General features: G+C 40.0%; 2 protein-coding genes across 2 annotated transcripts; both read left to right on the plus strand.

Moving 5' to 3' along the window:
• Positions 1-304: 304 nt before the first annotated feature.
• LOC137946468 (uncharacterized) lies at positions 305-1676 on the plus strand. Its single transcript, XM_068792781.1, has 5 exons — positions 305-453; positions 549-601; positions 719-907; positions 1298-1524; positions 1653-1676. The coding sequence occupies exons 1-5, from the start codon at positions 305-307 to the stop codon at positions 1674-1676; spliced, it is 642 nt and encodes a 213-aa protein (XP_068648882.1).
• A 15270-nt stretch (positions 1677-16946) lies between these two features.
• Positions 16947-22582, plus strand: LOC137946477 (uncharacterized). Its single transcript, XM_068792792.1, has 8 exons — positions 16947-17018; positions 17091-17238; positions 18066-18164; positions 19054-19516; positions 19803-19850; positions 20823-20927; positions 21190-21430; positions 22460-22582. The coding sequence occupies exons 1-8, from the start codon at positions 16947-16949 to the stop codon at positions 22580-22582; spliced, it is 1299 nt and encodes a 432-aa protein (XP_068648893.1).
• The last annotated feature ends 3438 nt before the right edge of the window (positions 22583-26020 follow it).

Raw genomic sequence — 26020 nt, forward strand, 5'->3', positions numbered from 1 at the left:
ATAAGTTATGATTGAAGATAAAAGTATGTTTTTGTGTTTATGACTTTTAGGAAGAAACAAGAATTATTTTTATAGTCGTCATTGTGCTTGAGGTGATTGTATTTGCAGGTTTTCATGGATATTAAGAAAGACAAAGAAACCATTGTAAGTATGATAACATTCACATGTATTTTGTACATCATGGGAAGATACTATCTCAACCATAGGAATAAATGTGCACTACGTCCTCATGGGATTGGTGGTCCGATTTTTTTGCAAAAAGCATTAGCGAAATTCATCTGTTAAATTTTGAAAAGTTAATAAGATGAATCAAATTGTGTTTCATAAATTGGCGGAGATACTTTATAGTAAAGTATTTTTATCACCCACAAAGACCGTCTCAGTGGAAGAACAACTTACATATTTTCTCCTAATTGTTGGTCAACAACAATCATATAGCGTCACAACAGAGATGTTTGATAAATCAAATTGAACCATAAGTAGGCATTTCAAAAAGGTGTTGAATGCTATTGTCAAACTTCAATTTGATTACATCAAACGGCCTTTAGAATGCACTCACTCGAAGGTTTTAAACAATCCAATGTTTTATCCGTATTTGAAAGTAACATCACTTGGCCTCTAATGAACAATTTTAGATTAATATACAGAGTTACTTTGTATTAATTGAAATAATATAATTTGTATTGTATTGGGGCTATTGATGGAACTCATATCAAAGCAAACATCCCACTTGAAGAACAACAAAGGTTTTGGAACAGAAAGAACTATCTTTCACAAAACGTGATGGCAACATGTACATTTGAAATGCAATTCACTTATGTACTTACTGGATGGGAGGGATCAGCAGATGATTCCTGTGTACTGAAGGACGTATTGACTCGTCAAGATAGAATCATTGTACCTAAAGGTAAATAATATATTTTTATGTAGTAATTTTTTATCTATTTTATCTTCAATTATTTTAGTTGGAATATATTTTGTATTGTAGGTACATATTATCTAGTCGATGCTGGTTATGTAAATATGTCAGGATTTTTGGCTCCATATCGAGGAACTCGTTATCATCTACAAGAATTTGGAGACAACCTTCCTAGAAATGATAAAGAGTTATTCAACTAAAGGCACTCATCTTTGAAGAATACTATTGGATGAACTTTTGGTGCTTTAAAAGCTCGATTTCAAATGTTGAAAGGATATCCTCCGTTTTCTTATAAGATCTAGATAAAAATTATAATAGCTTATTGCATATTACACAATTATATACGTAGAGAGGATTATAATGATATGTTTGAATTAGAAGATGATAATTCGGATGAGGAGTTTGGTGGAGGAGGTGATGAGGTTCGATTAGCAGGTGTAAATGAGGATGAAGATAGTGATAATCTTGTGGATGAAGACAACCTATCAACAAATATGTGGAGGCAACATGCACTAGAATCCACAAGAGCTACACAATTTCGAGATGTCATACCGACTAACATGTGGAGTGATCATTTATGGTTGTATCTTATTGTTTATGAACATGTATGTTGTCGTTCGTATGTACTAAACTAGTAAGTTGATGATTTTAAATACATGAACTCGTTGTTATATTCCAAGGCATAACCGTTTGCTTTTATACTATAAATTGTGGACTATTATGAGTAACTCAGTCCATTTCAAGCATGTTTTTTTAAGTTTTAATATTATATATATGTGTGTGTGTGTGTGTGTGTGTTATTAATAATTTATCCTAGTTTATTAATAAAATAATATTATATTCATTAATATTATTACTATGTTAACACTATTGGGGGCTGCTCGGAGCTTCTTGATTTTGAAATCTTTGTCAACAATTAATGGTATTCTGCTGGTAGTGGATGAATCTTGATTTTTTAACTTTGTCAACTATTGTGGGCTGCTCGGAGCTTATTTGTTCTTGAACCACTCCTGCTAGTACTGGAAATACGGTAAAAAAAAAAATCTTTTTTTTCCTTTTAAAGGAAGTTAATGACTTGGGACTGAGGGGTGTTCCAGCAAGAAGGTGCTCTAATCAAATTATTGGTGAAGTAATCAAATTATTTGGTTTCTGCTGAACCCAGCAATGTGCTTCAGTCTTCTAAAAATGTCTTCCTAAAGACCCTTCACTTTTTCTATCCTAAACAATCGCGGAACCCCTCTTCTTTCTGTTATTCTTTCTTCTTTTTACCAATCTCGTACTATTGAAACCTCATTTGCTGGAATTTCTCGCAAGTATTTTACTTCTTCTCATGCCTTCAGAACTCCTAGAACCCTAAATTTTATTTCCTCTCTTATCCATCATTTTGCATCCTTATCCTCTCTTGAACCTCATAAAACATCTGAAGGGTTGGCCAATTCTAGATGAGTCTGAGTCTAACGGGAAGAGCCATTCGGGTCATCAAGAAACGATTACAGGTTGGTCCAACATTAGAAGTATTTTCTTTATTGTTCTAATGTTTTCTAATTACTTTTTAAAAAATTTGTTGGCAGTGGCGGAATCTGATGCTTAGGGCAGAGCATTTATCTTCTGAAATTAATAGGTCGGACCTATGGGAAAATCCGGACTATGCTGGAAAAGTCAGCCGTGAACATGGCATATGTATGGTGAAAATTAAGGAAGTGAATGGATTTAAGCAGGAATTGATTGAGCAAATCCAGATGCCAAAGCTTGCAAGAAAAGAGGATGACTGGGAATTAGAATTGGTGGGCTCTAGCTTCTTCTAAGCATGTATTTTTTTCTTCTTCCTGCTTTTATGAGTTTTCTGTCATTTTTTTTTATGGATAGAGACATGCTTATATAACTGTGAAGCTTGCGAATGCATGATCGGATGATGAGTGCTGTTAGAAGAGAAGATAACCAGGTTCTTTTGATTGATGGACAAGAAGGTTAATTACAAAAGTAAACAACAAGCAAGAAGCATCTATTTGGAATTTAACTAACTTGTTGACTTATCTAAGCCTTAAGCAACCCGTGTGTAAAACGGGTCTCTTTGATGCTCTCATTCCCATTAGTTCTGCATTGGAATCAAGAATGTTACCAGCATAAATTCTTGGATGATAGAGCAGTCTTTTTCTTCTTCACATTTATTTCCTTCTTTCCTTCTGATTTTTCTTTTTTTGGCAACACTCGCTGATTCAATTTTGACTATGTCTAGTTTGGCCATTATATTTTATTGCTGTGTTTTTCCTTGTTTGTTTTGTTTCATGTTTTGTTAGTTCTTTTCCTTCAACTATTAGAAAATTTTATGTGTTTGTGGTCATGTTTGAGTTGATTATGGTTTCCCTTTTCTTTAACATGTTTGTGACATTGGTTTAAGATTATTATGTTTACCTACTTTTATCCGTTTGCCTCATGAAGGAGATCGTGAGAGATTTGCTTAGGATGAGAAGAAATCTTAAAGAGAAAGAAGTCGAGGCACTCCTGGCTGGTGAGCAAGTTCCACACCCGTGCTTTATAAAGGTAAGAATCTTCACCTTCATGTTTTTTTCAAATCATGTATGTTGGAAGATGGGCCCAAGCCTATATGACCAAGGAATACCTACATATCCAAGTGTGTTGGAAGATGGGCCCACTATGATTACACGAGTTGGTGGGACCTATCATGATCACATGAGGTGGCATAAGAAGTCTTACACAATAAGAAGTCTAACAGAGCCACAATTATTATGGAAACAGGTCTCACAGAAGAGTTTCAGTTTAGAGGTGTTCTAGTCATGTTAGTCTTCTATTTATATTGAGTTATTTAATTATACTAGGACTTATCTTTAAGTGTTAGAGTTTGGGTGTAATTGGGACAAAGGTAGTTTAATTGTAAATAGAGGTTCATGTATTCTTGATTACAAGAAGTCAATGAAGTATTTCTCTTTTCCATACATTCAATATGGTATCAGAGCTGGTTTTGTGAGTTGACTTGGTCAACCCACAGAGGTAATGTGATGTTTTCTTATTTATTATCTCTAGCAGATTTGGTTCGTATTTCTCTTTTTCAGTTCCTATACCTGTTATTTAATTTATGTTTTCACCTCTATAATGAGTTTTTTTATATTACATATTATATATTAACAGAAAGATATTCGAGTCTACTTTCAAAGAAAAAATGATTGTTTTCAATCGAAGTTATCTACAAAGAGCAATCGATATTTGAAGCAACAAAGGTCAGATTTAAAATAGGTTCTTTCAGCAGCAAAAAACTTCAACTTTCGAGTTTTTTTTATGCTATCAAGAGCAAGACTTTATATGGAGAATTATATATCAAAAGAAATATATGTAAGTCTATTTTATTACCTATTCAACCAATTCTTGATCTGAGTTTTTTATATGGAGATATTGATCATGGAATAGTCAATGGTCATGCTGGAAAAATGGGAGTGTGGCTACATCCAGCATTTGTTATGACTAGAGTATAGAGCGATGTCATACGACTTGGAGTAATTTTACTCTCAGTTATCTTATACCAGCTAGGCCTCATGGGAGTTATCACCAGTGTGAGGGGGAGTGTTAGAAGATATGGAGGATTGTCATTTTATACTAGAAGATCTTATACATCATTTGCAACAAGCTAGGAGTTCTTGATGTTCTCTCATGGGCCCAAGCCCACATGACCAAGGAAGACCCACATATCCAAGTGTGTTGAAAGATGGGCCCAAACCCAACAGATATGGACCCACCATGATCACACTAGTGGGATCCATCATCACGTGAAGTGACATAAGAAATCTTATACGATAAGTAATCTAACAAAGCTACAATTGTTATGGAAACAAGTCTCACAAAAGAGTTTCAGTTTAGAGGTGTTTTAGTCATGTTAGTCTTGTATTTAATATTAAGTTATTTAATTATGCTAGGACTTATCTTTAAATGTTAGAGTTTGGGTGTAATTGGAACAAAGATAATTTAATTATAATTGGACTCTACTACCTTCATATATTATAAATAGAGGTTCATGTACTTTGATTACAATAAGTTAATGAAGTATTTCTCTTTTTCATAAATTCAACAATGTCAAGGGATTTGTATTTCTCTTTGTGGTTTTTTAAAAATGTCAACACAATTAAGTGGGCCTAATTTTTATGATGTTTGTATTGCTATAGTCATGGGCATGTACAAAATGTGGGCCCAGCATCACGGATTTCATACAACTGTGGTGGATGAGATGGCTGGTGAGATAGTAGGAATCAAGGTTTATTCCCTTTCCTTTTCAACTGTAGTTACCTAAATTTAAAAAATGGATCCCACATTTCTTGTGCAAAAAGTTGTGGAATCCAAGGAAAGTTAGGTACAATTTAAAGTCATTTACATAATAATGTTTTTTTTTTCAAATGTTGATTATTCATGCACTCTTCACCCAATGCGTTGTTGAGACAAGTCCTCGAACTTGGAATCCTACATTCTCCAATTTAAAATTATTTACAGAATATTGTTTGTTAGAATGTTGATTACACTGCACCCAATACCCTGGTGAGAATTGAATTAAGACCTTATACTAGAAACCCCCTATGTGGCGATTGAATAATGTTTGTTAGCTCCAATTCAAAAATAAAAAATAAAAAAATGATGTTTGTTAGAATGTTGATTACACAAGAACACTGCACCCAATACCCTGTTGAGAATTGAATCAAGACCTCATACTAGAAACCGTCTATTTGGCTATTGAGCCTAAGTCCAATCAATAGAATAACTTTCTCTTCCAAAAAAAGTTTTCTCATTTTCTTGCAGTTGAAGTCAGTTGAGGTAAGCCAGTAGATTGAGTATATCCACTAATATTTGTGCAAATATGATTTGGACCTTTGGAGATTGGAATCACATTCCAACATGATTCCATAAGAATGTTTTGGAGTTCATGTTGAAGAATCACTTGAGATTGGAATCATCATTTTTAAAAAAAAAATTTATTTTCTTTTTATTAAAATGTTATACACCTAGCATGAAGATGTACTTCACCAAAACCATTTTGATCATTGTAGAATTTAGGATCCCATGTGAAGGACTTTAGATCAACAAAGAAGAAGAAAAAGAAGAGCGAAAGGAGAGGAGAAGGAGAAGGAGAAGGGATGAACCAAGATGTAGAGAGTTTGGATTAAGGGAGAAGAAGGTGCGTCAACCAAGTGAGGAGAGAGGCTGGAAAAATTTCTTGAGAAAAGAGGGGAGAGCTTCAATGCTCTACCTCTTAGCCAATGATTTTATTTAGAGTTTTACAATACCCTTAGGGCTACAACTTGATAAAAGAATAGACATAAAAAGAACAAGTATTTACACCTTTATGCCATATTTATAAAAAATATCCTATTTTACCCATATGCCACCACTTAGACGTGTGAGCTTATTAGCCTTGAGCTTGTGGGCTTGAGCCCATCTTCCAACACTCTCCCTCAAGTTGGAGGAGAAAAAACATCATAGATATCCAACTTGTCACATATAAAGGATAGGATTTTAGAGGTGACTGGTTTAGTGAGGATATCCACTACTTGCTCTTGAGATGAAACATGTTTGAGGGAGATTATTCCTGCTTGAAACTTCTCCCATATAAAGTGACAATCCACCTCAATGTATTTAGTCCTTTCATGGAAGACTGAATTTGACGTAATATGAATGGCTATTTGGTTATCACAATGTAGACCCATGGGACCTCCTTTATAAAATCCTAATTCGGTAAGAAGGGTTGATCCATAAGAGTTCACTAACTATGTCAGTCATAGCTCTGTATTTTTCTTCAGCGCTAGATCTTGCAACCACATTTTGCTTCTTAATTTTCCATGTAACCAAGTTCCCTCCAACAAGAGTGCAATATCCAGATGTATACTTCCTATCGTCAGGTGGTCCAGCCCAATCTACATATGAGAATCCTTCTATGTTGAAGTGCCCATGTTTTTTATAGAGCAATCCTCTTCGCGGAGTTCCTTGTAGGTATCGTAATATTCTCTCTAAGGCCTGCCAGTGGATAAATTGTGGTTTGTGCATGAATTGATATATCTAGTCTAGTTACTGTGAGATAGATCAGTTTTCCCACAAGTCTTTAATATTTGCTAATATCAATGTCTTCTCCAGTCGTTACACATAATTTTACATTTGTATCCATAAGTGTGTCAACTAGTCAGCACCCCTTCATTCCTATTTCTTTGAGGAGGTCCAATATATATTTATGCGTAGACAATATTATCCCATATTTGGATTGACGAACTTCTATGCCCAAAAAATACTTAAGCAGTCCTACATCTTTAGTTTTGAATTCCTGACATATCATATTTTTCACTTCTTGTATACTATGTGCATCATCATCGGTTAAGATAATATCATCAACATATACAACTAATAATATTTTTCCTTCGATTGTATCTTTAAAATATAGATGGAAACCAAACCGTAGAAGCACTTGGCTAAATTTATCAAACCAAGCCCAAGGGGACTATTTAAACCCATATAAGGATTTTTTTTAAGCGACATACCGACTCCCCCTCAACCACATAACCTGGTGGTTGAACCACATAAACTTTCACCTGTATATCATCATTTAAGAAGGCATGCTTTACATCAAGTTGAAATACGGGCCATGATGAATTAGCAGCAAGAGATATGTTACAAGGTAGGTTCCACTAAGCTTGCACGAGTTGGTGGGTCCCACCATGAGGACAAGGGATGACTTGATGAGTCATCACATGAGCTGGCATGAGTTGGAAGAGTTTAAGATCAAGTGGGACTATCTCAAGTTGTCTGTCTTATCTCATAAGTTGGAAGATTAAGTGGGACTCACACAAACTGGTTGGAAGATAAAAAAGGACTCCTAAGGAGAGTCACGAGCTGGTTAGAAGGTCTAGTAGGACCTACAAGATAGCCACAAGCTGGCCTCTTATCCTAAAGGTCACGTCCTCATAAGAAGGAGTTAGTATTAGAGTTATGTTAGACTTCTAGTTTACTTTGAGTTATCTTATAATGATAGACTTATCCTTAAGAGTTAGAGATTGAATGTAATTAGGAGAATGAAGTATAATTATACATAGACACTACCACATCCTCTACTATAAATAGAGGACCTTGAACATGGATTATAATTAATAAAGGATTTTAAGTTTTTCTCTTTCACATGAAGAACTCTTCTCTTACTTAACCTCTCTCTTTTCTTTTTCCATTTTCTCTCTTCTCCTCCTTACCCCAAGAGCACTCTCTCTCCTCTGTCTTCTTGCTCGTGATTTCAGAAAAGGAATCCTAAATTCAACATGGTATCAAAGCATTAAATTTAGGATTCGTACGTCAAAAGGAATTGTTGATGTGAGAACGAAAAATTAAGGCCGGACAAGACAAATTTACAGTGGTTCGACTGAGCCTACGTCCACCAGAGCAACAGGGATAAATCTTTCACTAATGATAATCAAGGTTACATAATTCTTATATAATATTAAACCCTAGAGATACCCTGTACAATTATACCCCACCCCCCAACCTTACATTATATGAGCCATATGCCTCAACAATCTCCACCTTGGGAAATATTCACCCCTTAAGAAAAGAAAGCATAACTGAAGGACTACACCTGGAACAATAGGTTGGGGGTCCAAGCAGTGATTGAACTTATCTATAGTAACAGGCTTTGTCAACATGTCTACTGCATTCTCAGAAGTGTGAACTTTTTCAAGCAATAGTTCACTTGATGAAACCAATTCCCTGATCCTATGAAATCTCACATCTATGTACTTGGTCCTCGCATGATACACTTGGTTCTTTGCCAAATAAATGGCACTCTGACTGTCACAATGCAATTGAACTCCACCTTGTTGGACACCCAGCTTTGATACCAATTGTTGATGTGAGAACGAAAAATTAATGTCGGACAAGACAAATTTATGGTGGTTCAGCTGAGCCTACATCCATCAAAGTGACAAGGATAAATCTATCACTAATGATAATTAGGGTTACATAATCCTTATATAATATTAAACCCTAGAGGTATTTGTGTAAAAAAGACACAAATACCCCTGTCAAATTATAACCCCCCCCCCCCCCCCCCCCCCCCCTGAACCTTACATTATATGAGTCATATGATCAACAGGAATGCTCTAAAAAGGTGTGATCAGAACTATTCATAGAAGGCTCCTTGTAAAGGAAGATAAAAAAATGTGAGATAAGTTCCTTCATTATTTTTATTATTTCATGTTACTAGTCCGAATTTAGAAGATGATTTGAAGATGATTATGTGAATGTTTTCTTTTTTTATCTTACGGATATGAATGCCTCTCGGTCTAGAATAAGCTATCAAAACAGTTTTGCCTGTTTGGAATGTTTGTTATTGAGACTAGTTCATGGGGAGATTATTGATTTTTTTTTTTTTTTGCATGGGAACAAGAGTTCCCTGATATAGAAGATTGATATTTAGTCATCCTATGAGTGGTTATTAAAAAAATCAGAATAATGATCATTTATCATCAATTCTAAATCTCTCCATTAACCGAGTTAGTTAAACAACACTACTTGGTTTTTTTTATTAATTGGAGTTTTTTTTTAAATTGCCTATTATGGCTGAAGACAACATGAGTCACAAGAATGATATACTTAGAATTACTACTATACCCTTGCAAGGGATATCAAATTACATGAGCTGGTCCACATTGGTTCGCCGATCAACCGTGGACCACCTATTGATGGAGAGGATAATTTTTATAACAAGTGGTTGAGGAATGATACTTTGGTTATTAGTTGGCTTATAAAAAATGTTACAATGTGGGACCCACCATTGTTGCATGAGCTGGTGGGACCCACAATGAGGATGTTGTGGACTCAATAGCACACCGAGTCACACAACGAAGGAGGCAAGAACAACTCACTCAATAGGATTTATATCTTATATTACTTTGAGTAGGATTTATTTCTTATATTATTTTAAGTAGGAGTTATTTATAATTACTTTTATATGTAGGGGCATTATGGGGAATTATTGTAATCCTAACCCTAAAACTCCATGACGTGATCTATTTAAAGGAAAGGAATGAATGAAATAGGTAAGCTTTGAGATTTTAGAATAAGCTAGTGTAAACAGGCTGAGATCACCTCTTGATCTCGAGTTTAGGGTTTACTCCAAAAATCCAACCTATCCTTCACCCTCCATCCTCATCCAAATTCGTCCATCTTCATCATCTCTAATAGGAAGAGGAGCTTCCTGCCCCTTTTTCGAGCCCAAAGAGAGGGTCTTCCCTCCTTCTCAGCGTCAACAATCAGCAAGGGTTCTAACCCTCTTGACGAGCAGAAAAAGGAAGGATTTTTGGTTCTTCCAGGTGAAGATCTGGTGCATCCCTTCCTAGCTTGGAAGCAGCACTGAAACCTAGCATCAATGTCTACCATGGTGAGCCAAGGGCTACACATAAGCTAGGACTTCAATCCTAGCACGAGCAGCAACCAAATCAGGATTGAAACCCTGATTTACGTGAGCAAGAAAAGGTACTTCTTCCATTATCTCTCCACCTGAATTATTTCCATTCTATCTATAATTTTAGCACTAGAGTGGGTTCATAAAAAGGGAGACTGATCAAAGGTGGAAGATTAGCCAAATAAGGGATCTTTAACCCTTCTTATCGAGTCCAACAACTCAGTACCAGTGCTGGATTCACAAATCCCACGCCGTGTTACTCGATCCATGACCCGGGACCGTAACAAAGGATGTGAGAAGCCAAGATGAGTCAACACTCATGCTGGCATGAGTTGGATGACGAGCTAGAATAAGTTGGCAGAATTGAAGATTTAGTGGGACCCACAAAGATACCTCGATCTGAGATCTTTGTCCCATGAGCTGGAAGATCTAATGTGACCCATAAGAATATAGCATGAGTTGGCATCCTCAGCCTAGCTAGCTCATGAAGAAGGAATTGGGAAAGTCAGTTTTTGGCTAAGTTAGAGTTTGGGTAAGTTAGAGTTTGGGTATGTTAGAGTTTGGGTAAGTTAGAGTTTGGGTATGTTAGAATTTGAGTAAGTGTACATAAATTATATCACTCCTCCACTATATATAGAGGAGTTTGTACTCAAGAAAAATCAATCAAATCAAGGAGTTCTCTCCTCTTTTCTTATTCACGTGAAAGAAGCTCTTCTCTTCTCTTTAGTTTTTTCTTCTTCTCCTCTCTCTACCCGAGAGCTCTCTTTTCCTCTTTTATTTTTCTCTTCTATCTCCCCTTGCTCGAGTTATTATTCATTAGGTCCTAAAATCATAATGGTATTATAACAACCAATTTAGGATCCCCATGTCAAAGGAATGCTCTAAGAAGATATGATCATAGAAGGCTCTTCATGAAGCAAGATTGAAGCTCATGAGATAAGTTTTTTTTTATGATATTATTGATTTATGCTACTAGTTTTTGGATATTAAAATGATGGCTTAGAGAGATTTTTATGCATGTCTTCATCTCATGAAGTTGTGGAAATATTTTTCATCTCGGATTAGATGAAGCCATCAAGACAATTTTTGTCGGTTTGAAAATTTTGTTGACCGAGACCAGTTTATGTTGAAATTTTTTATAACTCTGTGGGAATGAGATTCCAAGATAATGAAGAACAATATTGAGCCTTTTATGAGTGATTATTCATAAAATTTTCAAAAATATGATTATTTAGCTTTTATGCTAAAGCTCCTCAATTAGCTATTTTGGTTAAAGACCTATACTTGGTTTTTAACTAGTAGTTGATTGAAGATATATTTTTTTTTGGCCTATTATGACTGAAGAATACATGGGTCACAAGAGTGATATACTCAAGATTATTACTGTACCCTTATGAGGAGTATCAAATTTTATGAGCTGGTTCACATCGGTTTGCCAATTTCTTATAACAAAAGACCTCCATGGTCATCTCACACCCGTGGATCACCTATTGATGAAGATGATATTTTTTACAACAAATGGTTGAAGAATGATACTTTGGTGATTAGTTGGCTTATAAACAGTATGGCAGAACATGTCTCCAATAATGTTATTCATCTTGATATGACTAAACAAATTTAGGAGACATGTATTAAGCTGTATTCTAGCTCCAATAACTTACACAGGCCATATGATATTCTCCAAAGAATGCTTAACACTAAGCAAGGAGATAATATCCATGAATATTTGACTTAGTTTAGAGGACTTCTTCAAGAATGGAAAATAGCCCAGCCTACTTCCACAGATATCTCTGTCCAAAACAAACAAAAAGAATCCCATATGTCTTGCCAACATCAAACTGTATCTTGAAGTTTCTAAGAGTGAACTTCTTAGCTCTTCCGCAATCCCTACATTTGATGATGTATGTGCTACAATACTTTGTCTTCGAGACACTTCTTCATCTACTCCTACAATACCATCCGCTATGTACTTTGAGCACAGGGGACCATCATCTGACTGTGGCAGCTATTTTGGAGGAAGACAAGGAAGATGTGGAAGGAATGGGTATGGCAGAACAAATTGCAAAGAATGCACTAAGTGTGGAAAATATGGCCACACTATAGAAACGATCTATTTAGACAAAGAATGGACTAAGTGTGGGAAACCTGGCCACACTATTGATAGGTGCTTCTCAGACAAGAAATGCAACTTCTGCGAAAGATATGGCCACATTGCAGAGATATGTCATAAGAAGGCTAATCAAGTCTTATGAAGTGCTACAAAGAACGAACAACCTACCACATCAATAGAACAAAAAATCCTTAATAATGATGAGTATGAGTTATTTTAGAAAATGAAAACACTATTGGGTTTTCTTCCAAGCTCATCCTCCACTATTGCTACTACCACTGCTTCAGGTATACTATCTGCCTCCTCTTTATCCTGGATAATTGACTTAGGGGCCCCCAAGCATCTCATAGGTAACAAAATTTTACTACACTCAATGTCTCCTTGTTTGTCTAAAAAATTTGTTACCATAGCTGACGATTCACAAACTAAAGTTCTAGGGAAAGGTTCCACTTTTGTTACACCATCACTTCTGCTCACAAATAATCATTTTGTTCCTACCTTCCCTTTAAATCTTTTATCAATTAGTCAGCTCACTAAACATTTTAATTGATCTATCACCTTCTCAACTACTTCATGTGTTTTTCAGGATCTCATAACGAAGCAGGTGATTGGTGGAGGTCGTGAACAAGGGAGGTTCGACTACCTAGATGTGTCAAAAATTAATACATTTTCCACAAGTGAAACTGACACCAGGTTATGACACAACTGGTTGGGACATCCGTCTACACAATCTCTTCATCATATCTTTCCTACTCTTAAAGCAAGGTCAGAGTTTCAATGTGAAGTATGTCAAATGAGTAAACATCAGAGGTCTACATACTCACCTCGTCTAGAGGTTAAAAGTGTCACTCCATTTGCCTTAATTCATACCGATGTATGGGGACCTTAGAGCGTCTCAAACATTTCTCAAGTCAAGTATTTTATAAATTTATTGATGATTTTACTCGTACCACTTGGTTATTTCTAATTAAAGAGTGTTCTAAACTACCACTGATTTTTAAATCGTTTCATGCTATGATACTCACTCAGTTTGGTAAAAAAAATTCAAATACTTAGGTCAAATAATGCCAAAGAATACATCTCCAAAGACCTTGACTCTTTTTGTCAAGAAAATGACATTATTCATCAAAACTTGTGTGCCTACACCCCTCAACAAAATGGTGTAGCTGAACGTAAGAATCATCATATTCTTGAGGTAGCTCGTGGTTTACTATATGCCATGAAAGTTTCATACTTTTATTGGCCACATGCAACTCTTACTACATACTTTCTGATAAACTGGTTACCATCTTCCGTTCTTTTTAAAAAAATCCCCTTACTCTCTATTAGTACCTCATGATGATCCTTTCACTACCATTGAAAGTATTTGGGAGTCAATTCTTTGTTCATGTTTCCTCCTCACCACACAGTAAACTTGATCCAAATTCTATCAAGTGTATCTTTCTCGGATACTCTTGCACCCAAAAGGGTTATGTTTGCTACAATCCCACTCTTGAGCATTCACTTGTGTCCCGGGATGTGCCCCGAGCTACATAAATGACTCAACCCCCAAAAATACTGGCTGATACCTCACCTACTGAGTTTATAGATCCCTAGAGGTAAATCCATCTTCTCCAGTTATTTTTGGTCCACAATATGATACTCGTCCTATTGACCTCCGAAAATAACCCTGATCATGCACCATGCCCTTTACTTCTCATCCCATTACAAATTGTGTGTCTCATCACTGTCTGTCCCCTGTATGCTATCAATTTCTCTTGGCTATTTCCTCCATGTTTGTACCACAATCTTATCAGGAGGCTCTCAAACATCCAGGGTGGATGGCAGAAATGGATGAAGAAACATAGGCACTTTATGAAAATCAGACATAGGCTATAGTCCCATTTCCATTAGAGAAGAAACCTGTCAGTTGCAAATGGGTGTTTACTGTGAAACAAAATCCAAATGGGTCCATGGCTCGACTGAAGGTTCACCTCTTTACTAATGGCTATACATAGTGTTATGACATTGATTATGAGGAAACCTTCTCTCCATTGACAAAAATGAACTCAGTACGTGTGTTATTATCTTCGGCAGCTAACTCTTCCTGGCAAGTATATCAACTTGATGTCAAGAATGCCTTTTTGAATGGGGATATCAAAGAGGAAATTTATATGCAACAACCACCTGCATATGTGGTTGAGGGGGAGTTTGTATGTTGACTCAAAAAATCTCTATATAGTCGGAAACAGTCTCCTTGTGCAAGGTTTGAAAATTTTAGCCAAGCAGTCATACACGCTGGATTTCATAGATGCTCTACAGATCACTCTGTATTTATTAAAGACACACCAAAGGGCAAGGTATTTTGGCAGTATATGTTGATGATATCATTATTACCAGTAGTGATCCCTAGGGCATCTAAACAACAAAAACAAGGATATGTGCTGAATTCAAGACAATGGATCTTGAACTACTCAAATATTTTCTGGGCATTGAAGTACTATAATATAGACATGGAATTATATTATCTAGAGGAGATTGAAAGGATGGGATGCAGACCAGTAAAAACTTCGGACTCCATAGCATCACGAGTTATCCATAGGCATAGGAATTAAATTATATCAATTTACTTTTCATGTAATTTCAATTCGGTTGGTTTACTTTGTTTGGTTTGGTTTGCTTTGGGTTGGTTCAGTTGTAATGACCTATGGGTCAACTTTGTATTTCCGTCCTCAACCCTATTTAGGGGGACGTCAAGGAAAAGAGAAGGCAAGTATTGAGAAAATTAGATTAAACAGGTCAGATTCTCCCTCAGAGGTCTAGGTCGGATTCTCCCTCAAAGGTCCAGGTTGAGCTTCCTCCAAAGCTCCTTCATTCTATTTGAATTCCACCATTACTCGTTCAAGAAACAAGAATTCTCTTCCAACGTCAAGAGCATCCATGGAGGGAAGAGAGGAAAGAAGGGTGACTTAATCCATGGCAAGGGAAGAACCTAACATCTTGGTATCAAACAGGTCCACCCTTGGGGATTCCTCTTCCCCTGATGATTTGAGACAGTTTGTGGAAGATACTAGGCAGAGGACAGATAGTCAGGCTCAATCCCTAGAAGAGGTGCGTCAGACAACCACTGATTTGCGTGAAGTAATAAAATCAATGGATGCTGCCATCCAAGCTCTCCTCCGACGACAAGAGGACAATGATACATGAGCACAACCACCTACTGCCTACTCTCCATCGGCTGAACAACATCAATTCCACCCACCACCTCCCCCACAACCACCAATGCGTCAACACCATCCCCATCTGGGGCCTGGCGTTCAAGGACCAAACACTGTGCCCAAGTATTTAAAACTTCACTTTCCTACATATGATGGGTCTAAGGACCCTTTGATTTGGTTAACAAAGTGTGATCAGTTCTTTTATCATAAAAAAACACCTGCATATGAGAAAGTGTATTTGGCCACCTACCACATGCTCGATGAAGCGCTTCTATGGTACCACCAATTCCGAAATGACCAATTGGTTCAGGATTGGGCAACCTTTAGACAATCTTGCATGATGAGATTTGGTCCTCCAGTTAGTAGCAATCCATTGGGAGAATTAATCAATTACAAACAAACTGGATCACTAGAGGTGTACCAAAAGACCTTCCAGGAGAGGTTAGCCCGAGCAAACCAATTTGTCAGTCACACACAGTATGTTCATATTTTTACTGCGAGTTTGACAGATGCTCTAAGACTGGAAGTTGAATTACATGGTCCTACATATTTAGACCACGCTATGAATTTAGCCAGGGAAATTGAGCACAAGCAGCGTGTTCTAAAGGAGTCACTGGTTAGAAAACCAGCTTGGCGAGGGAGGCACAATGCGTCAGTGCCAAACTATTCCTATGGACCTCCATGGTCTAGAGACAGTGCAGCCCCATGCCCAGACATCTCTAATTCGGATCCACCTGCTCCTAACTTCAAAAAACTTACCAGACAGGAAATGGAGCAGAGAAAGGCCAAGGGCCTTTGTTTTAACTGTGATGAACAATATGTCATTGGTCACCACTGCAAACGATTATTCAGTATATGTCTGTGGGAGGATGGAGATGAAACACTACCTGAGGAGGAGATTGTGGGAACTGACCAAGAAGGTCCAGAGATTTCCCTTCATGCTATGACTGGTCTATGCAATTCAAGCACAATGCAGGTTAAAACTCAGTTACATCATCTATAGTTATTGGCTTTAGTTGACTCGGGCAGTACACATAATTTCATCAATCAGTAGGCGGTAGAACAACCTGGGTTAGTAGTCCAGCAGCAGACTGGTCTTTCTGTATCTCTAGCCAATGGAGCTAAAATTACTAGTGTAGGCATATCTCCAGCCACACACTTTGATATTGAGGGACATGCATTTGTTGCAGATTTTCTAGTGATTCCACTGTTAGGATTCGATTTGGTACTCGGAATTAAATGGTACAATTGTTGGGGCCAATACTATGGGATTTCCAAGCTCTGACCATGTCTTTTATAGAGGACCAACATCAAATTATATTGCATGGCACACAAGCACCAATGCCCTACGCACTACAGGTAGTCTAGGTCCAGTCCACAACCACCTGTAAGTTATCTCACTTACTTACAAAATTTGAAGATATCTTTCAGGACCCTACTGCTTTACCGCCAATTAGGCACTGTGATCACCGTATCCATTTGAAAACGCGTACTGAGCCTGTAGTCGTGCGTCCGTATCGTTATCCCCACTTACAGAAGGATGAGATTGAAAGGCAGTGCCAGAAGATGCTAGCTCAGGGTATTATTCAGCCCAGCAGGTCTCCTTTTTCCTCACCGATTTTACTAGTCCGCAAGCATGATAAGTCATGGAGGTTTTGTGTGGATTATCGACAACTCAATGCCCATACTATTAAAGAAAAATGTCCTATCCCAGTGGTGGACGAGCTGCTAGACGAGCTACATGGAGCTACTATTTTTACTAAACTTGATTTGAAATCTGGCTATCATCAAATCAGAGTTCATCCATCAGATGTGGAGAAAATAGCGTTTCGCACGCATCACGGCCATTTCGAGTTCCTCGTAATGCCATTTGGTCTGTCAAATGCGCCTTCCACCTTCCAGGCCCTCATGAATGAGGTATTTTCCTCTCTTGAGAAAATACGTTTTGGTATTTTTTTTACGATATTTTGGTCTATAGCAACAGTTGGGAAGAGCATCTTTGTTGTGGACTCAATAGCACACCGAGTCACACAATGAAGAAGACAACAACAACTCACTCAATAGGATTTAGTTCTTATAATTCTTTGAGTAGGATTTATTTCTTATATTATTTTAAGTAGGATTTATTTCTTATATTGTTTTAAGTAGGAGTTTTTTTAAATTACTTTATATGTAAGGGCATTATGGGGAATTATTGTAACCCTAACCCTAAAACTCCCTATTTAAGGGATAGGTATGAATGAAATAGGTAAGCTTTGAGATTTTAGAATAACCTAGTCTAAATAGGTTGAGATCACCTCTTGATCTCGAGTTTAGGGTTTACTCCAAAAATCCAACCTATCCTTCACCCTCCATTGCCATCCATCTTCACCCAAATTCATCCACCATCATCCCTACTAAGAAAAGGAGCTTCCTGCCCCTTTTCCAAGCCCAAAGAGAAGGTCTATCCTCTCTCTCGGCAGCAGCAGCAAGAGAGGCTGAATTCCTCCCTTACCAAGCAGCAAAGTGAGGATTTTTATCCTCAAATCTTGAGCAAATCCTGGTGCAATGTGGGAGCTGATCATAGCATCAAAGAAGAGGTATTAATCTGTCCCAAACTCGTGTTTCAAGTTATTTAAGAAAGAAGGATTACATTCTTAGCTAGAGTAGCAACAAAGAGGGCCAAACCCTCTTTGCCGTGACCAAGAAAAGAGAGCACCTTGCTCTAGCAAGGTCAGCATTGTTGTGGGGTCTTCTACCTAGCACAACAACTCGGTAGGACCCTCAAAAGAGGATCTTTCCTCCTGGCCAAGCACTGGTTAAGGAGAAATACTCATACACAGACCCTTGACGTGAAGTGAGTAAATTCTGAGTGCTGGATTCACAAATCCCATGCCGTGTTACTCGATCCATGACCCGGGACCGTAACAACTTGGGGATCATATCAGCAATGAAGAAATCCAAATCAGGATACAAAAGATAGAAGATAGCCTTGAAACAGCACAACCAGTGTTGGGAAAGGTTTGTGGTTTGGAAGAAGAGATGAGCCGAATCATTAGCATGCTATAGGAGTTGAGGACAGAGAGACATCAGAGTCCAGAGGTGCGAGAGGTTGCTCAACCATATCACAGAAGAGGGGAGCAGTGGCCTGGGCGCACTGCTGTCCAAGCACCTCAGCATGGAGGCACAATCCCAAGGTACACCAAGTTAGAGTTTCTCTCTTTCAATGGTTCTGTGGATCCCGTAATTTGGTTGCATAGATGTGAAAAAAAAAAATTGAACCAAGGGACTACTGAATGGGATAAGGTGCAACTAGCCTCTTTCCATATGACTGATGAAGCCATGTTATGGGTGACTCAAGTAGAGAAAGAGAGACCGGGAATGACTTGGGGCGAATTTAAAAATCTATGCACAGTTAGATTTGGGCCTCCCGCCAACAGCAACCCCTTGGGAGAGTTAGTCCTATTGAGACAAAAGGGTTTGGTGGAACACTATCAAAAACTCTTCCAGGAAAAGTTGGCTCGTGCTGGAGAGAGGGTATTGGTTGACCAGCAGGTCTCCTTATTCACAGCAGGTCTCAATGAGTATTTACGGCTAAAGGTAGAACTCCTTATGCTCACGGGTCTAGCTCATGCCATGAATATGGCCCGAGCAATGGAACAACGACAACAGTTACAGCAACGTATGTCGGGTTGGTCGAGTGAGAGGAACACTTCCTCCACGTGGCAAGGGTGGCGCTATAATTCATCTCAGGGAGCATCTATAGCAGCACCATCCAGACACACTCCGACTATGACTCAGGTTGCCGATGCCCACCCTGGTAATTCCCTACCGAGCTTTATAAAAAAATTGACGAGTGCGGAGATGGCAGAAAGGCGGTCCAAAAATCTCTGTTATAACTGCGATGAGCAGTATCGGGTCGGACACCAATGTAAACGATTATTTTGGTTCGAGATGGAGGATTCAGAGGATCCAGAGGAACCAGAGGATATTATCGAGGAGGAACCACCAGAGATATCCTTGCATGCTATTACTGGGCAGAAATTGCCTACTACAATGCAAGTCCGAGCTCATGTCATCGACCGAGAACTGGTGGGACTAGTCAACTCGGGGAGTACACACAATTTTCTGAGTTTGACAGCCGCACAGCGTCTCCACCTCCAGATACACACTCATCCGACAGCCACCGTCTCAGTGGCCAATGGCAAGAAGGTCCCTAGCTATGGGATTAGTAAGGCGGTAACTTTTTCCATTGGATTTACTTCATTTAATGCGGAATTTTTTGTTATTCCCCTAGCAGGATTTGATATGGCTTTAGGCATTAAATGGTTACAAACATTGGGGCCCATTCTGTGGGACTTTTCGGCTTTAACCATGAGCTTTGATTTGGCCGGAAGTCGGGTGCTCTTACAGGACTGTCAGGTGGACAAGGCCCACCGCATACACACTTTGCAGACACAGGATCAGCCTGACAGTACTAGTGATGGTCTGGTTGAGGAGTTCTATGACCTCTTCCAGGAGCCTTCGGGGTTGCCTCCCATGAGGCACTGTGACCACAGGATCTGTCTGAAACCAGGTTCTGAGGTAGTGGTCGTGCGACCATACCGTTACCCACACCTTCAGAAGGACGAGATAGAGCGTCAGTGCCATGAGATGTTGAAATGGGGTCTTATTCGTCCCAGCCGCTCCCCGTTCTCTTCACCCGTCTTACTTGTGAAGAAACATGATGGGACATGGAGGTTCTGCGTGGATTATCGGGAGTTGAAAGTGCAGACAGTAAAAGACAAGTTCCCGATTCCGGTAGTGGATGAGCTTTAGGATGAGTTACATGGGTCGTGGTTATTCACTAAACTCGACCTCCGTTCGGGTTACCATCAGGTCCGGATGCACCCCTCTGATATCAAGAAGACGGCGTTCCGCACGCACCATGGCCACTTTGAGTTCGTCGTCATGCTGTTCGGGTTATCCAATGCACCCTCCGCTTTTCAAGCTTTGATGAACGAGGTATTTAGCCCCTATCTTCAAAAATTTGTTCTTGTATTTTTCGATGATATTTTGATATATAGCAAGTCGGTTGAGGAGCACTTGGCACACTTGAGGATTATTTTCGACTTGTTAAGAGCACATCAGCTCTATTTGAAAGACTCCAAGTGTTCTTTTGCGGCTTCACATGTGGGATATCAGGGACACATTATCTCACATGAGGGGTTACGGTGGATCCCGAGAAGATCCGAGCTATTCACGAGTGGCTGCAACCACAGTTGTGTTCTGCATTACGGGGTTTTCTGGGTCTTGCGGGCTACTACCGCAAATTTATTCAGAACTATGGGCCAGTGGCAGCACCATTGACGAGTTTACTCAAGAAAAATTCCTTTATTTGGAATGAGGGGGCCACCACGTCATTTGTGGCACTCAAAGCTGCCCTCGCATCCGCGCCAGTATTAAAACTTCCCAACTTCGACGAATTGTTCATGGTAGAGTGCGACGCTTCGGGCGTGGGCATGGGGGCCGTTTTACAGCAACTGGGCCATCCTATTGCTTATTTTAGCAGACAGTTGGCAGTCCGTCGTCACAAACTGGCAGCCTATGAGCGCGAATTGATTGGGTTGGCGAAAGCAGTCCAACATTGGAAGCCTTATCTCTGGGGCCGGGCTTTTCTCATACGCACGGATCACTACAGCCTTAAATTCTTACTAGAACAGTGTTTGACAACGTCGCCACAGCAACACTGGATCAGTAAGTTGTTGGGGTTTGACTTCTCGGTGGAGTATCGTGCAGGGAGATTAAATAAGGTGGCAAATGTCTTGTCACGGTGTTTTGAAGATCAGCAGTAGGTCTATTCTATCAGCCAACCGAGATTTCTCATTATGGACTTGGTGTGAGAAGCACATGCTACTAACCCTGCACTGCAGGAACTGCATCAGCAGATCTCAGAAGGGACAATGAATGTGAAGTGGTCCATCCAGGATTCACTTATTTATTACAAGCATCGGATTTTCCTTCCACCTGAATCCGAGTTGATTCCAGCTATTCTCTCGGCCTACCACGACAGTACACACGAGGTGATCCAGAAGACCTTGCACAGAATTCTAGCTGATTTTTACTGGCAAACCATGAAACCCTCTATTGCGACTTATGTGGGCGACTGTCAGGTATGCCAGCGCAACAAAGCCGAGCACTTGAGTCCAGCCGGTCTTCTCCAGCCTCTGGCCCTTCCTACGCAGGTTTGGGCTGACATTTCAATGGATTTTATGGAAGGCCTACCCCTGTCAGCCGGCAAATCCATACTTTTCGTAGTCGTTGATCGATTCTCCAAGTACGGGCATTTTATACCGATGGCTCATCCGTATACAGCAACACGGGTTGCTCAGACTTTCCTGGAGCAGATAGTCCGCTTACATGGCATTCCAAAATCCATTGTGAGTGACAGATATGCAGTTTTCACGAGCACCTTTTGGTGGGAATTGTTTCGCTTGAGTGGGACGAAATTGAAGTTCTCCTCCGCCTATCATCCACAGACAGACAAGCAGACTGAGGTGGTGAACCACACCATCGAGATGTATCTATGGTGCTTGGTGGGGGATTGTCCGCGGCAATGGGTTCAATGGCTTCCGTGGGCCGAATACTGTTACAACACTGCGTTCCACTCTGCATTGCAATCCACTCCTTTTCGGGTTATATATGGCCGGGATCCACCTCGCCTCCTCTCGTACAACCCAGGGTCCACCCGCGTGGACACGATTGATCAGGCACTCATAGATAGGGATCTACTGCTACAAAATATCACAGAACGGCTACGACGTGCCCAAGCCCGGATGAAGGATGTATACGACAGAGGCCACCGTGAGGTCTCTTCTGAGGTTGGAAAGTATGCGTGGCTACGGCCCCAGCCCTACCGTCAGCAGTCTCTAGCGGGACCTCCACGTCATAAGCTCTCACCCTGATTTTTTGGGCCGTTTCCCATTCTTCGACGCGTGGAACCAGTCGCCTATCAACTCAAATTACCAGATACAGCCAGAATTCACGATGTGTTTCATGTTTCTCTTTTGAAGCCGCATTCCGAAGCACAGCCTACATCCATTCCATTCCTACCACCGGTTGATCATGGCGAGGTTATTCTTAACCCAGCTGCGGTGTTACGTGAACGGCTGACCAATGATCATTGGGAGATTCTCGTTCAGTGGACGGACACTGACCCCGACGCTGCAACATGGGAACGTGTGGACATCTTCAAACAAGTCTACCCAACTTTTGAGCTTGAGGACAAGCTCTTTCTCTATGGGGAGGTAGATGTTGTGGACTCAATAGCACACCGAGTCACACAACGAAGAAGACAACAACAACTCACTCAATAGGATTTAATTCTTATAATTCTTTGAGTAGGATTTATTTCTTATATTGTTTTAAGTAGGAGTTATTTCTAATTACTTTATATGTAAGGGCATTATGGGGAATTATTGTAACCTTAACCCTAAAACTCCCTATTTAAGGGATAGGTATGAATGAAATAGGTAAGCTTTGAGATTTTAGAATAACCTAGTCTAAATAGGTTGAGATCACCTCTTGATCTCGAGTTTAGGGTTTACTCCAAAAATCCAACCTATCCTTCACCCTCCATTGCCATCCATCTTCACCCAAATTCATCCACCATCATCCCTACTAAGAAAAGGAGCTTCCTGCCCCTTTTCCAAGCCCAAAGAGAAGGTCTATCCTCCCTCTCGGTAGCAGCAGCAAGAGAGGCCGAATTCCTCCCTTACCGAGCAGCAAAGTGAGGATTTTTATCCTCAAATCTTGAGCAAATCCTGGTGCAACATGGGAGTTGATCATAGCATCAAAGAAGAGGTATTAATCTATCCCAAACTCGTGTTTCAAGTTATTTAAGAAAGAAGGATTGCATTCTTAGCTAGAGCAGCAACAAAGAGGGCCAAACCCTCTTTGCCGTGACCAAGAAAAGAGAGCACCTTGCTCTAGCAAGGTCAGCATTGCTGTGGGGTCTTCTACCTAGCACAACAACTCGGTAGGACCCTCAAAAGAGGATCTTTCCTCCTGGCCAAGCACTGGTTAAGGAGAAATACTCATACAACCTTGACGTGAAGTGAATAAATTCTGAGTGCTGGATTCACAAATCCCACACCGTGTTACTCGATCCATGACCCGGGACCGTAACAATCTTCAGCACCTTCACCAGGTATTTTATCTTATCCGTTCACATCATTTGGTTTTAAATCATTCCAAATGTTCTATGGGCACGTCCGAAGTGGCATACTTGGGCAACGTTATTTCAGCAGCGGGGGTGAAAGTTGACCAGAGTAAGATACAGGCGGTCACAGATTGGCCTATTCCTACATCCATTATAACCTTAAGAGGATTTTTGGGACTAGTTGGATATTATAGAAAATTTATTCATAGCTATGGCCAGCTTGTAGCTTCGCTCAACAACCTCCTCAAGAAAAAATGTTTTTACCTGGTCAGAGACAGCGGCTCATTCCTTTTAGCAATTGAAATACGCCTTATCATCAGCCCCAGTTTTGCAGCTCCCCGACTTTGATGAGTCGTTTGTAGTGGAATGTGTTGCTTCGGGGGGTAGTATTGGAGCAGTGTTGCACCAACAGGGCCACCTGATTGCTTATTTTAGCCGACAACTTGGACAACACCACCACAAGTTAGCAGCTTGTGAGAGGGAATTGATCGGATTGGCGAAAGCTATACAACATTGGCGCCCTTATCTATGGGGACGTTCTTTTTTGATTCACAGTGATCATTGCAGCCTCAAGTATCTGCTTGAGCAGCGCCTCACTACTTCACCACAACAGTATTGGTTAAGTAAACTTAAGGGGTTTAACTTTTCTGTCGAGTATAAACCGGGAAGTTTGAATGTAGGGGCTGATGCATTATCTCACCGGGACATTCCAGAGCCTCAATTAAATGCCATCAGTCAGCCCAGAGTTCTCTTGTTGGATTCTATATGGGAAGAGGCACAACAGTACCCAGAAATTATACCCTTATTTCAGGACATCCAGCAGGGGACAGCGGCAAACAATTGGATGATTCAGGACAATCTGGTCCTCTACAAAAATAGAATTTTTCTACACCACACATCCTCTCTGATTAATAGCATTTTAGCCTCCTTCCATGACAGTACACATGAAGGCCGACAAAAAACATATTTCGGATCAGTAGGGAATTTTATTGGAGGGGCATGATGTGCAGTATAGCCGATTATGTGGCGGCTTGTCAAACTTGTCAACGAAAAAAAGCTAAAACATTAAGTCCAGCTGGGTTGCTCCAACCACTTCAGCTTCTGTCATAGGTCAGGTCTGATATTTCTATGGACTTCATAGGTGGACTTCCCTCTTCGTCGGGTAAATTTGTTATCTTTGTAGAGGTGGATCATTTCTCTAAGTATGGGCACTTCATCCCTCTGGCGCATCCTTACACTGCAGCTCAGGTCGTTCAGCTCTTTATGGATAACATTGTCCGCTTACATGGGATGCCTAATTCAATTACCAGTGATAGGGATGCTATCTTTACAAGTACCTTCTGGAAAGAACTCTTCAAGCTACAGGGCACAACGTTACCCTTTTCTTCAGCCTACCATCCACAGACTGATGGTCAGACACAGGTCGTCAATAGAACCATTGAAATGTATCTTCGCTGTTTCATGGAGGACTCACCTAAGAGGTGGGTTAAGTGGCTCGCCTGGGCTGAGTTGTGTTACAACACCTCCTACCATAGCGCACTCGGCACAACCCCATTCGAGGTGGTATATGGTAGAGAACCGCCCCGCCTTTTCTCATATGAACCAGGGGCCTCTAAAGTTGCCACTTTGGACCAAGCATTAGCCGAAAGAGACACATTCATCACTGAGGTGCATACTCATCTACAGGAGGCACAACATTCTATGAAAAAATATTATGACAAGAAGCATCGGGAAGTCTTCTTTTCTCCTGGAGATTATGTTTGGTTGTGTCTTCAACACTACAGGCAGCTGTCGTTAACAGCCTCCAAAATGTCACAAGCTCTCTCCTAAATATTATGGTCCCTTTCAAGTTATGGACCGCATTGGGACAGTGGCTTACCGATTGCAGCTTCCGCCAGAGGCCAGAATTCACAACGTCTTTCATGTCTCACAACTAAAGGTCTTCCAAGGTGATTCGCCTTTGCTGCACACCCCCACTGCCCCCACTCCATGAGGGATGTGTCCTTTCTACCCCGGCACATGTATTACAAGCTCGCCGTATTCAGGGTGTTTGGGAGATCTTAGTGCAATGGGCAGATGCTGACCCCAGTGACACGACATGGGAGCCATTAGCGGTGTTTCGCACCCTCTACCCATACTTCGAGCTTGAGGACAAACTCTTTCTCCAGGAGGGGGGTGATGT

This window comes from Aristolochia californica, unplaced genomic scaffold (assembly GCF_029961685.1).
Source record: "Aristolochia californica isolate CCGP_79_NKW_82.1479 unplaced genomic scaffold, dmAriCali1.0.hap1 SCAF_1, whole genome shotgun sequence".
Lineage (NCBI taxonomy): Eukaryota > Viridiplantae > Streptophyta > Magnoliopsida > Piperales > Aristolochiaceae > Aristolochia > Aristolochia californica.